Source organism: Apostichopus japonicus, chromosome 20 (genome assembly GCF_037975245.1).
Source record: "Apostichopus japonicus isolate 1M-3 chromosome 20, ASM3797524v1, whole genome shotgun sequence".
Taxonomy (NCBI): Eukaryota; Metazoa; Echinodermata; class Holothuroidea; order Aspidochirotida; family Stichopodidae; genus Apostichopus; species Apostichopus japonicus.
In genome coordinates this window covers 28,063,403-28,076,233 of record NC_092580.1, presented here as the reverse complement: position 1 = coordinate 28,076,233, position 12,831 = coordinate 28,063,403, and the positions used below count along the sequence as shown (strand labels likewise).

Here is a 12,831-nt window from a genome sequence, read left to right as displayed (position 1 = left end):
CTTGAGTACCATCTTAAATATACCATTAGTTACAGTATACCATCATAAATACACCACTAGCTACACCATCTTAATTACACCACTCAACGTGAGCTTCGGCTTGTCAATATTTCTTCACCAGGAAATTTTGGATGCAAGTTTCTACAATCCAGTTTTAGTAAGGTTCAGAAACTTCACATATATACAGCTGTTACAAATAAACATCCTGTTTGGGCTCGTTAGCAAACAGAAACTTAACATTTCAACAAAAATGAAAAGAAAATTAATTTTACAGTACGGCTTTCCAATCCCTTTGTCAGTAAATATTGTACACAAGTCATTAAGTACTGTAAGGGGAAGAGTCACCATACATAGCCTGTAGAAGGAACCAAAGACTTTGGATGGAAATTTCTTTGGAGGGCATATTTATTTCTTCTAATTACCTAGACGACTGAGTGCTATAGTCTACAGAAATTCAGGAAGAAAACTTGTACTATATATAATTACCTAATAACTAATCTACTTTAAACGGCATGATTGAAGGGAACAGCAAGAGTATTAAAACTGAACAGTAAAAGCTTTCCTAGTTTTATGAGATAAATAAGATTTATGAGATAAATAAGTTACAAGATAAATTGCATTATATACACGAAAATAGATAACTACTAGATAAAAAAAACTTTAGCTATGTTGCATAAAGCAAATTAACTAAAGATCAACGCATTTATAAGCACTCTCAATATGTCAGTTTATTAAAAGGCACTGTAGCTAAGTTTTAGGAAAGATACAGAGGCCATTACTTCTATACGTTTCCTACTCTGAAGTAGACAATATGTGTCACTGCTGTACATAAATCAATTTAAGAACAAAACAGATACACAAACTTTGTTAAAGGACACTGGATTCATGTAGCTCAGACAAGAGATGAGTTGCTATGACAACTGACTGTCTGGTGACTACAACTTAAACCTAAATCTTACACAGAAGCAGCTTCATCACTTCATGCTCAGTTTAAATGTTTGTGAAAGCCAGAGGTTCAGGTTAGTGAAGCTTTACTTACTGCATACATACACAAGTTTCTGTGCAAACTGTTCAAACTGTACCCTACACTACCACACTGAGCAACACCAATGCAAATACACTATTGCACCAACAGTGTCTTCACTGACCAACACCAGTGCCATACACTATTGGACCAGCAGTGTGCAAAATCCTACACCACCACACTAAGCAACACCAATGCCATACACTACTGCACCAACAGTGTCTACTCTGTAACCTTCAGCACCACACTGAGCAACACCAGTGCCATACACCTTAGCACCAGCCGTGTGCAAAATCCTACACCACCACACTGAGTAACACTAGTGCCCTACACTACTGCATCAACAGTATTTCTATTGCTACCAACACCCCACTTCTCAACACCCCACTTCTCAACACCATCATTGGAGTGTTGACAATCATGCATGGCACATTTCAAGGCTCAATCTCTGGCAATGAGGTTAGAATTCAAATAGCAAACCACATTCACAAATCATGCATCAATCTTTCTCTTACAATATTTGTGTGTACTATAATTCTGCATAAGTACTGTAGATCTGACAATTTTGAAGCACTGTGCGAATTTTCCTCTCATTAGGTACTCAACACAATACAGTAATACTTCTGTCGACGGAAAGCATTTGTACGTCATCTCTGAGCTATTCCGCTCCCCAAGACACACATGCCTTGCAAAAGAGAGATGTACCTACAACACACAGGTTTGTCTGAAACAAAATTATCGAAGGTTCCACAAAAAACAAAAAATATATTACAGGATCTCAATCTTCCATGCGGATGTTAAAAGAATATGTGCACTCGTGTGCATCTAATTTGTAGCATGTTATTGTCTCCTACAGTGTGGCTATCTATCTTTTTCAAGTATTCTGTCTTTGTTTAATTACAAACAGAGACATCTTCCTCTGCCAATATCAAATCCAGTGAAGCATACAAACTACTGTAGCAGACTAACATGCGGTAGATTTTGTACAATTTTGTAAGAAGTTGTACGATTTAAATTAAAATTTGTACGATTTTGTACAAAAATGCCAGTTTCTCTGTTTATGAATGTTTACAATCATAGTTAGACCATCAAAAATTTTACCTTGTAATTTATGGGAAAGATGTCAAGTTTATTGCAAAATTCGCAACAGAGAATTGACTAAATGTCACCCTACAACAGTAGCTTCAGATCTCATATTCATTTCTCACACTGGTACTTAATATTCCCCGTTGGCAACTGTGAAGTTGTGAAAATCATGACTTGAACACATTTTTGTTAAATGCCACGAAAATAAAAATGGCTTTTAGTAGAGATCCCCCACCTACGGTATCCACCATAATAAAACTGGTTAATAGCCGGCTGTATTTCTAAAACTATACGACCGGAGTACCCATCCCACAAGTCACTTGTGTATAATTAATGTGCAATATAACTAGCACCCCGTTATGTGATAACATCACTAATGTTACTGTGACTGTTACTGTGACTTAAACACCTTCAAATCGGAGGTTTATCAGTTATGTAAATGCGAGGCTAACCTTTGCTGATATTCCTTTTAGTAATTATGGGAATAATTTAACGTTCAAATTTTGTGTAGGTACCATTTTGAAAGTTCTGAATTTTGATACTAATCAAATTATTATGGTTCCTGTGTAAAAAAAACACAAAAAAACGTAAATACATATTTGGATTTGTAGCAATCTGACCATTTTTCATAGCGTTGTGCGACGTGATATCGGATAAATTATACCCTGGCATTCTTACATTAATGTAATACAAAAACAGCCCCATCTCTTGTGTGCATGTGTTTGCATGACGTAGGATATTACATTGCAAGCAGAACCACCTGCGTTTAATATGTGGCAATATGAAACCTATGTCAAGATTAAACATGTTCTCAAACAACCATACAAAACACACGGTACGTTATCATGGTAAATTATCGATAATGCAATAAGCGCTTGACCTTTGACATTCAGTAACTCTTGCAACATAAAGCAACGAATTACTCCAAGAAACATTAATTAATATAAATTACCGTCAGGGCATGTGGCAATCGCCAGAGGGTAAATTAATTGCGGTATATTCAATATATTGAATATCCCGCAGTTCAATATTTAATTGATGTCAAACAGTAAAACTGAGGTAATATCAACAGCTGACAACAAGTTATCTGCAGAATAAAGGGGATTGGGAAGTACAGTAGCATTAACTGGTTAAATTATTATTATTACTGTAGATAGTTACTACTTGCTACTTGTTCTGAACGAGCTCCTTACAGAGCTTGAACTGGCTATAACCGGCTAACACATTCTTCTACTTACAATTTACAGTTTGTTTTATATAAAAAAAATTATATATATAAAAAAGTATCTAATTCATCAATTGTCTATTAAGGTAGTTTAAGATTTAAGTGGGAGTAGTGCAGTACTGTACTGTACTGTAGAAGTAAATAACAAATGACATACTGTACAAGCCAAGAGAAGGAAAGATTGTAATCATTGTTTCATGAAAGAAAATTTTCTGCGTCAAGGTAGCATACTGTATACAAAACCTTTTCTATCACGATACCCTTACTCAATTTTCCCTCCCCTCACCTCTCCTCCCCCCACCATAGAACTAGCATGAAAGATCTGCCCTAAATTGAAAGTCAGATTGGACGGAATGAGACATTAAGAGATGGAGGATGGTAGTAGAAAGAGGGGGGGGGGGGGGGATTGGGGGCATGGTAGTAAAGAGATTTAAGAGAATAAGGGTGTAGTATGACTTTGGTGGTCGGAGAAGGAAGCAGTTGAAATGTTCAGCTACAGTTACACTGAGAGAGGGTTCATTTATTATAGATCTACAGTCCAAGTTTGAACTGAGAGGCAAACTGGAGAAGTAGGCGGTTGAGACAGTTACACTGAGAGAGGGTTCATTTTATTATAGATTTATCTATGGTCCAAGTTTTAATTGAGAGGCAAACTGGAGGAGGTGGTTGAGACAGTAACACTGAGAGAGGGTTCATTTTATTATAGATCTATGGTCCAAGTTTGAACTGAGAGGCAAACCGGAGGTGGTTGAGACAGTTACACTGAGAGAGGTTTCATTTTATTATAGATCTATGGTCCAAGTTGAGAGGCAAATACAAACCCTAGTGATACTGTCCCCTGAAGGTTACTGAATAAAGAAAACTAAAACCATCTCACAAATAAAGTAGCGGACCTTGAAGGGAAATGTCACTTGATATTAGTATGATATCTGTCATCATTATGCTTCTGTAGAAATTGTTTTTACAAGGTAAGTTGTCACACACTCAAACGCTAAGCCTCATAATTTCGGTCTGTGTGTACTTCCAGTCTTGAATTTTGCTACGAACTTTAAATCTATCTTAAATAATAATTAAATCTCACATTATATAGATTTTCTGGTCTAGATACTGCAGATGACTGAACCATGATACCTACTTTACAGTATTTTCGTCAAGTCCAGTTATTTATAATTTATTGCAACTATTCACATCCTTCACTGATATACTGGAAAAAACTCTTTTCAATTACCAGTTAAGTACATTTACAACTCATTACAACTCTCTAAGGGGTTCACTTTGCTTACTATCGTATACAGTACTAGATGCCACAATAAATCTGTTTATCGTCACTTGATGAAAAATCTTACATTTGGTCTAAACAATCAATGCAGAGAAAAGGCACAAACTTTAAAGATTAAGATTGACTGTAATTTGTCTCTTATTCACTGCTATGGTAAGAACTACTTTAGCTAAACCAGACTTTAAATAATAATTCAATCTCCTACCTAAGTTGAACACAATGTTTGGAGAACTGGCACTGTACTGTACAATGTGTGCTATAGAACATTGCATTTATTAGGGATAATGCCCGATCAATAACCGGCTAATTCCATAGAATCTGTCAATCAATACTACCAGTGCAGCGAGACGGCTTTTACCCTCTCCAAGACAAAACCAGAACTCTATTAAAATTCTCATTTGATAGGCAAAAATCACTTATCAAGTGAACATCATCATAAGTTCTATATTTCATTGCAGTATTAGCTAGTACCTGGTATGGTATGGCATGTATATTAGTTGAGTATGTACTGTTTAAGTTGTATCTACCCTGGTTTATATTTCATTGCAGTATTAGCTTGTACCTGGTATGGTATGGCATGTATAGTAGTTGAGTATGTACTGTTTAAGTTGTATCTACCCTGCTCTATATTTCATTGCAGTAAGCTAGTACCTGGTATGGTATGGCATGTATATTAATTGAGTATGTACTGTTTAAGTTGTATCTACCCTGGTTTATATTTCATTGCAGTATTAGCTAGTACCTGGTATGGTATGGCATGTATATTAATTGAGTATGTACTATTTAAGTTACATCTACACTGTTCTATGTTTCATTGCAGTAAGCTAGTACCTGGTATGGTATGGCATGTATATTAATTGAGTATGTACTGTTTAAGTTGTATCTACCCTGGTTTATATTTCATTGCAGTAAGCTAGTGCCTGGCATGGTATGGCATGTATATTAATTGAGTATGTACTGTTTAAGTTGTATCTACCCTGGTTTATATTTCATTGCAGTAAGCTAGTGCCTGGCATGGTATGGCATGTATATTAATTGAGTATGTACTGTTTAAGTTGTATCTACCCTGGTTTATATTTCATTGCAGTATTAGCTAGTACCTGGTATGGTATGGCATGTATATTAATTGAGTATGTATTGTTTAAGTTACATCTACCCTGGTCTATATTTCATTGCAGTAAGTATGTATATTAATTGGGTACATGTATTGTCTATGTTGTATCTACCCTGCTACTACTCCGAATCTTTGACTAAGACTTAATCGTCGCCTAGATGCTGGTAGAATTAACAATGTTATTCAACTTCTCCACACTGTAGGTATGTGACAATACTGTATATGAAGTACAGTATATAACGTATATACTGTACTGTGAGTACCATTCATCATACATGTACCTATGCATACAGGGAAATTGTGCAGTATTTTATCTCCAAGAGGGAAGTTTGGTCAACGTAGAAACCTACCAGCACTTTTAAGATTAAAATCTCTAACCAATCCAACTTACTTTTTACCAAAGCCCTTTGATTACTGTATGGTATGGCACAACCACAATTCATATCGGGTTGTATGGGACAGAATGTTTATGAGATATCCACATATAATATTGAATGTGAATTACTGTACTTGTCTTAATGGAAGGATTCTCAAGTGCTTACAGATATTAACTGGATTGATTTACAACATAGATTGAACCTTCTTAAAATGCTTTTCATGATTGACATCATCAGATATAAAGTACAGAATGCTGAAGTCACTTAACACATTACTGCACAGTTAAAACTGGATAGCTACTGAGCTACATTTATAGCAGATGCAATTCCTATGCATGATAACTGTGTCTTAGAAAGTAGATAAGAATTCAATGGTATGTATGTATGTATGTATGTATGTATATGTGATCTTCCCGCAAGCAGGAACTCGCGAAAGAAGCCATGGAGGCTTATAGACTCGCAAGCTGACCGAAGCCAATCTCTCGGCACACATCCATTTAACGTCCATGTCGGGAAGTTGTTATTGAACAACACCCTTGCCAGACGACACACCTTGCTGTCGGCGGGGAATCGAACCGGGGATCTCATGACTGGGAGACGCCGGCGTTAACCACTAGGCTATACACTCCGCCTATGGTGAAATGATTGCAATTAAAACCCAATATGTACAACATTGCAGGGATAACAATTTATCTTGTATCACATCCCAAAATGGTCAAATTGATAGCCCAGTACAAAGATGTACAAAGTAGGTTTGTACATGTATATATAGGAACATGATAAAGAGACAAACTACAGTGCTCTCACAACAGTCCAAGTTCTACTACACAGAATACAATAGGAACACTAAAGTATTGTTACCAATTGTAAGCTGGGTACAATAGATTAGAGATAGCAGGAGACAGGAACAGGATGAATGGGAATAGATCCATAGGCGTAGGAGGCACGGGGGGGATGGGCTTAAATTTTTAGTGAAAATTTGGGCAATATGCTGAGAATTTTTCGAGCATCTACTGAAAGAAAAATATTTTGTAATGTGTTTTTCAATGGTTAAGCTTATAATATTATTTTCATTATTTGTAACAACTGCCCCAATAATTCTAACCAATATGGAAGGGTAATAACACGGAAAATGATTGTATGTTATTGGCATGTGATGTAATAACCGATAAATGCCTATATGATATGCATATGTTGAACGAAAATTTTGGTTATATTTTTTGGGCAAGTCGTTACAGCCCCCCCCCCCCCAAAAAATCAAATTAGGCTCCTACGCCTATGAATAGATAAAAGTAATGGATCATTATGCAATGCTCAGACAACATACCATCTTCCTTAACAATAATGAAATTTATGGGTGCCTTGAAGACTACCACTGGTCCATCACAACATGACCCTAACAATCATTAATGGGATTTTGCAAGTTTCTGCAGCTCTTCACTTTGACAGTACATCCAAACAGATGGCAGAGTTTGGAGTCAATACTTAATGAGAAGCACTGCATGGGTATAGTACAAAGTACAACAGTACTGTACACATTGTACAACACATAGTGAAACCAACAGTGACACTAAATGCTTTATATACTGTACTGACATAGTGTATTATTTGTAATACCCTTACAATATACAACATCCTTTAATCAGATCAATAGGAAAAGATGTGATTCGACAAGGTACCGATCCCTAAAAGGAATTTATTTGACAAGGAAGTCTTTGGTAAAGTGTGAATGTTACCACACATGTTCATTACAGTGATACAAAGTAAAGAACAAGAAGTATATAGTAAACAAAAATAATTAAATAAGTTACACCATTTAACCAAACCTCAAGGACAAACTATGTACTGTCATATACAGTACTATGAGGTTGATTACCAGGCTCTGGTAGTCAAACACAGCCGTATATAATAACTCTGAAAGCTGCAGCATAGTACGGTACTGTACTGTACCCAATTAATTGCTTATGTTGAGGCGACAGCAAAATCTAAAACTAAATTTAAAGTACTGTATGTAACATCACTCTGTCTTAAAAATGCTCAATCAACTATCACACTCTGGAGTGCTTGCTCGTAGAGGGGACAGTAGTACCTGTTTGGGACAGTGTGACAGTCCTTAAAAGTTTGACCAAAGTGCTCTAGACACTGTAGAGCAAAAGAACAGGTGCTTTGAGGAGACAAGGAAGTGTGAGGAATGGAGTAAAAATTAATAATATTTAGATTATGAACTTTGTTCTCTCTTGGAAAATGCTCCTCTGATCACTCACCGCACTTTGGCGCCTTGCTCGGGACGGGGACGGTGCCCCCCTGGCAGTCTGTACTCGGAACAGCCACCCGCCAACGGTCTTGGTTCTCGTCGCACTCAGAGTACACATAATGAAAATCTCCCTGGAAAATGAAGAACAAAAGGAGTGAGCTTTCTTGAAATTTCCAATCTATATATACTCTATAAATTTCCATTCTGAATACTTGATATCACTTGGCCTCTGAATTATTAATACACTTTGAACCTGCCATGTTCTGGTAATTCTCAATGCTAAATGGTAAAATAAGCTCATCTCTGAAGAAGAGACCATCCAAATTGGACACATCATATAAATGTTATGTTCTTTCTATTTGGAGTTCTTAGCCATTTTTAGACACTTTCGTAAAAGGACCCCGCTAGGTTTTTGCATGTTGATCATTGTAGAATTAATCTTCTCGGTGACCCTGGTAAAATAAGCAAGTGTATCGAGCTAGAATATCTTTGACTGAAATGTCATGTATAGCCCTCAAGAAGTTTTCTACCCAGAAAAGGATAATAATAATTTACTGAAATTTAAACATTTGACAGAAAGTAATTTACAAAACACTGACTTTCTTCTACAACAAACACCTACTGTAGCCCATTTAAACCTAATGACAAGTAGTACTGTACCATCTGTCAAATGAATTCCTGGATTCATGCAGCTCTTTCCCTTCAGCATTTTAATTTCATTTGACAGTTCTATCTAATCATCTATCAAATGTGTACCAAAGTAAAAAGAAGAAGAATTTTTTTTTTTTTTTTTAAATATCTTATTTTCAAGAAACATTACTGTCACAAAACTGCCTCAAAAGTAGTTATTACCAATTTATGTGTCACATTCAAACAGTTAACCTGTACAGTACATTGGAAGTCATTGAATCTACAAATGACACAAAGAACTCTGCTATGAATAATTAAACATCACGTTTTCAATGCATTTTGTACTTAATTATGAATGGTTACAACATTATTAACTTTATGTTAATGATTAAAACTAGAGAGACACCCACACTATACTTTGTGCAGGTAAACATAGTGAAAAACCAAAGATTTTATTTCCAGTATTTTTTAACGAAATCCTTGGTTTAAACTATCATCTATTATCCTGATACTCATGCTGACAAATTTCTTCATTTATTTATGAAGGATGACAGATTGCATGAAATAACCTGGGATATTTTATTAATAATAAATCAGTAAATTTGCTTTGGATATTTTATAACTTGAAATGCTCAGGTTTACATGTAATGGTAATAATGGTCATGATGTCAATCACATCATCAGAAATATACAGTATATATTTTGCACAAATTACATAAATTTGTGAATGATCTCCCATTGACCTTACAGTAGAATAAAACCACAGACAAATGAAATTTCAGAACATTCTGTATCATGACAATGGTACCAAGTACTGTAAACAATCTACCAAGACACTGTGGAACCAATGAGCTTCCTTACATTCTATTCAGTGCTGAGAAATAAAGGAACAACGGAAAAACTGACTGGGAAGATTTCTTTCATCTTTCCCAAACGCCAATAAACACAGCTTCTGGGATCTGTCTTACTTTAAGAACTCAAGAAAAAAATCCCCATCAAAGAAACAGACAGCCCAAGAGGCTTGCCTTGTTGCAATGTATCTGAATATTGATATTTGCAACAACACAGGCTGGAAAGATTTTCAAGTTTTATCCAGTGTTGTTGACTTTGCCAGATGAAAATGCCATTTTTCATAGCTTTATAAACTGAACACATGTTCAGAGCTTGCAATAAATTCATCAGTTCAATACCAATAATTATTAGCACTTACCGGTGTGCATGCAGGAGGTACAGGTGCAGCAGGATTTGATTTCTTCTTTGCAGCACCATCAGCAGTTTGTGTTGACTTCAGGAGTAGCACTACAGCTAAAGATAGAATGACTGTCAGCCGTATTGATGCCATTTTCTTGATGAAGGAGGAGACTCGATTTATCACTAATCCTACTACCTGGAGGAGAATGAAGGGGAAAATCATTCATAAAAAGCTTCTTGAAATGATAGTACATGAACATGACGTAAAGTCCTATGAAGTGATAGTATCAGTTTTTACTAACATACATGTCTAATGCCTGAACAGGAAGTAATGAAAAACTTGAACTTTAATCAAATATGGAGTCGAAGAGATTTTGAAGTCTGTTTGTTTTGTGATGGTCTACAGTACAGCTGCAGGGTTAGGCCCGAAAATTGATATGATGGGCCACAGTGAAAGTTTGTACCCTATCCATGTGCCGCAACAATTAAAGAACCACCTGTTGCGTCCCTATGATAAACTTGGACATATTTTATACAGGAAATAAGAAGAAAGATTCTCCATACATGTGCCATTGTCTATCTTTTATGTTGAAATACTGTATCCTGCAGTATCATATGTTGCACCTACAGTAAATAAATCTTACCTAAGTAGATGCATATTTTATGTTTGAAAGCATTCTTAAGGCCTCAGAGAACTTATCTATGTGAGTGCACTAGACCCACCTGTCATCTTCATCAAACACGGGGGTGCTATTTACCCACCTGTCATCGACATCATAACATAGAAAGGCCCATCTATGATTTGGATGATTTCTTACATATCATTCTCAAAATGGTAAATTAATCAAATGAATTCTAAAACTAAACATCAATTTTGACAGCTCAGTATCAATTCCAGAATTTAAAATGTGGTCACGTATATCAGCTTTATGAGTTCAGTGGCCAAATATTTAAAGTTAAGTATTAGTTCATTAATCTGAAAATATATGTACAGTAAAACCTCAACAGTTGAAAATTCTACAAAATTACTTCAAAAGTCGCAGATCCAGAACTATTATCATTTAAGCAACCTCAATTTTACTCAGAAATTCTCAAGGGAAAGTGTGACATTCCCTAAGATGACATCACATACTGCAACTTGTATCCTCCCCCAACCCCCCCCCCCCCCACAATCAATAACAAGAATGGTGGTCTGCATACCTAATTGCAGCATAGTTAAAGCCTATCGGATAAGACTGGTTGGTAACCTAGTGATGATGAATTTTCAGTCAAATATTACTCACTGGATAATGACATAATAAATCTGGAAATTCTGTTGGCTAGCACACTCTCTCAGTTTCCCTTTTCCCTCACTTACAAGTCATGCAAATTTTCCTTAAAGTACTTTATAGTAAGTACTGTAACTTTCACTTAGACTGTAACTAGTGATGTCAAATTATAAATTTAGCTTACATGTATCCATTTCAATGTAGAATTTGTCAATTTTGAATTTACTACATGTATCATAATGATGAATAATTGTTAACTTGTTTACCCTGTGCTTCTTGGAATCTATCATAATTCAAAGATATGAAGAGCAAGTGATGATTTGTATAGAATGGTTGGTAAAAGTGGTATCTTGCTCATTTCTCATCCATAAAATAATCTCTAGCTATGTACAGAGTACAGACCCCATGAATGTCTACACTAGTGTCACAGTAGTTTGCTCAGTACTACCTTCCAGTTCTTGGATCATGTCCCACTCGCCACAGGTTGTTTTACTTTGGACTATAACATTCCATAATAGGTTAAAATTGAGTTTAACAATAAAAAAAGGTTGGCATAGGTTACATAAATTATAATATAAATAAAATTTATGCACTACATTAAAATAGGTCAGGGATGTGAAGTGTCCTTCTCATAATAATTTGAGAATGACAAAACAACAACTGTTTTAAATTCTACACAAATACAGAACACCCCTACTTAATAGTGGAATGTACCGACCGGCGACGGATGGGACATGATCCAAGTTCTTGATAGAACCTCACCAATGGCATGGCACTCAAAGCAGTTCACAAACAATGGACTACAATACCGTACATCAGATGTCCGTATATTATGGACTTCAATGAAAGCTTGCATGTCAAATATGATTTAAAAGAAAAAATGGCAATTGCTTTGTTGATTCACCATTATTTGAATGAGTACAAACAAATTTTGCACGTATAAACTTGTTTTTCTGCTTCACAGATTGGAAACAACTCCATATTGCCTAATTGATTAAAATAGCAGAAGAACGATCAAATATATTTTGGACCTACATTATCCCACATCGATTCCATGTTTCCAACATTAATTCAACACCTATTTCACTTTGAAATTTCATAAGGATTCTTAGCAAGTTTGAATCATATAAAATGAAATTAGTTTTATTCCATGGATGTAAAGCTGCAAAGGGTTGTAACTTTGTGTCATTGTGACCGAGCCATTTAATATTCAGGCTAAGCTAATTGGATAGTACTCAATCTAGGGGCCTAACTTTAGAATCCGTACCATATGAATGGGAAATCTTACTTCGAATCGGCAGAATAACAACTGTATAACGGCTTGGTTTCTGTCTCCCAAATCAATAGAATAACAGTCAGTGAATAGGTACGTCGCGTGAATGA

The 12,831-nt window shown here is 35.7% G+C and overlaps 1 protein-coding gene across 3 annotated transcripts in view; it reads right to left on the bottom strand.

The window, feature by feature from the left end:
- Positions 1-12,831, bottom strand: part of LOC139961062 (endosome/lysosome-associated apoptosis and autophagy regulator 1-like) — a 39,887-nt gene extending 27,056 nt beyond the window's left edge. For 2 of the 3 annotated variants that reach the window (XM_071959907.1, XM_071959906.1), the window contains exons 1-2: positions 10,200-10,376; positions 8,370-8,490 (exon numbers count right to left, since the gene is read on the bottom strand). In XM_071959907.1, coding sequence (XP_071816008.1) covers positions 8,370-8,490; positions 10,200-10,331 — 253 coding nt within the window. In that variant the 5' untranslated portion in view covers positions 10,332-10,376. Of the gene's footprint in view, positions 1-8,369; positions 8,491-10,199; positions 10,377-12,736 lie in introns of those variants that run through there. The other variant, XM_071959908.1, reaches the window with a different exon arrangement.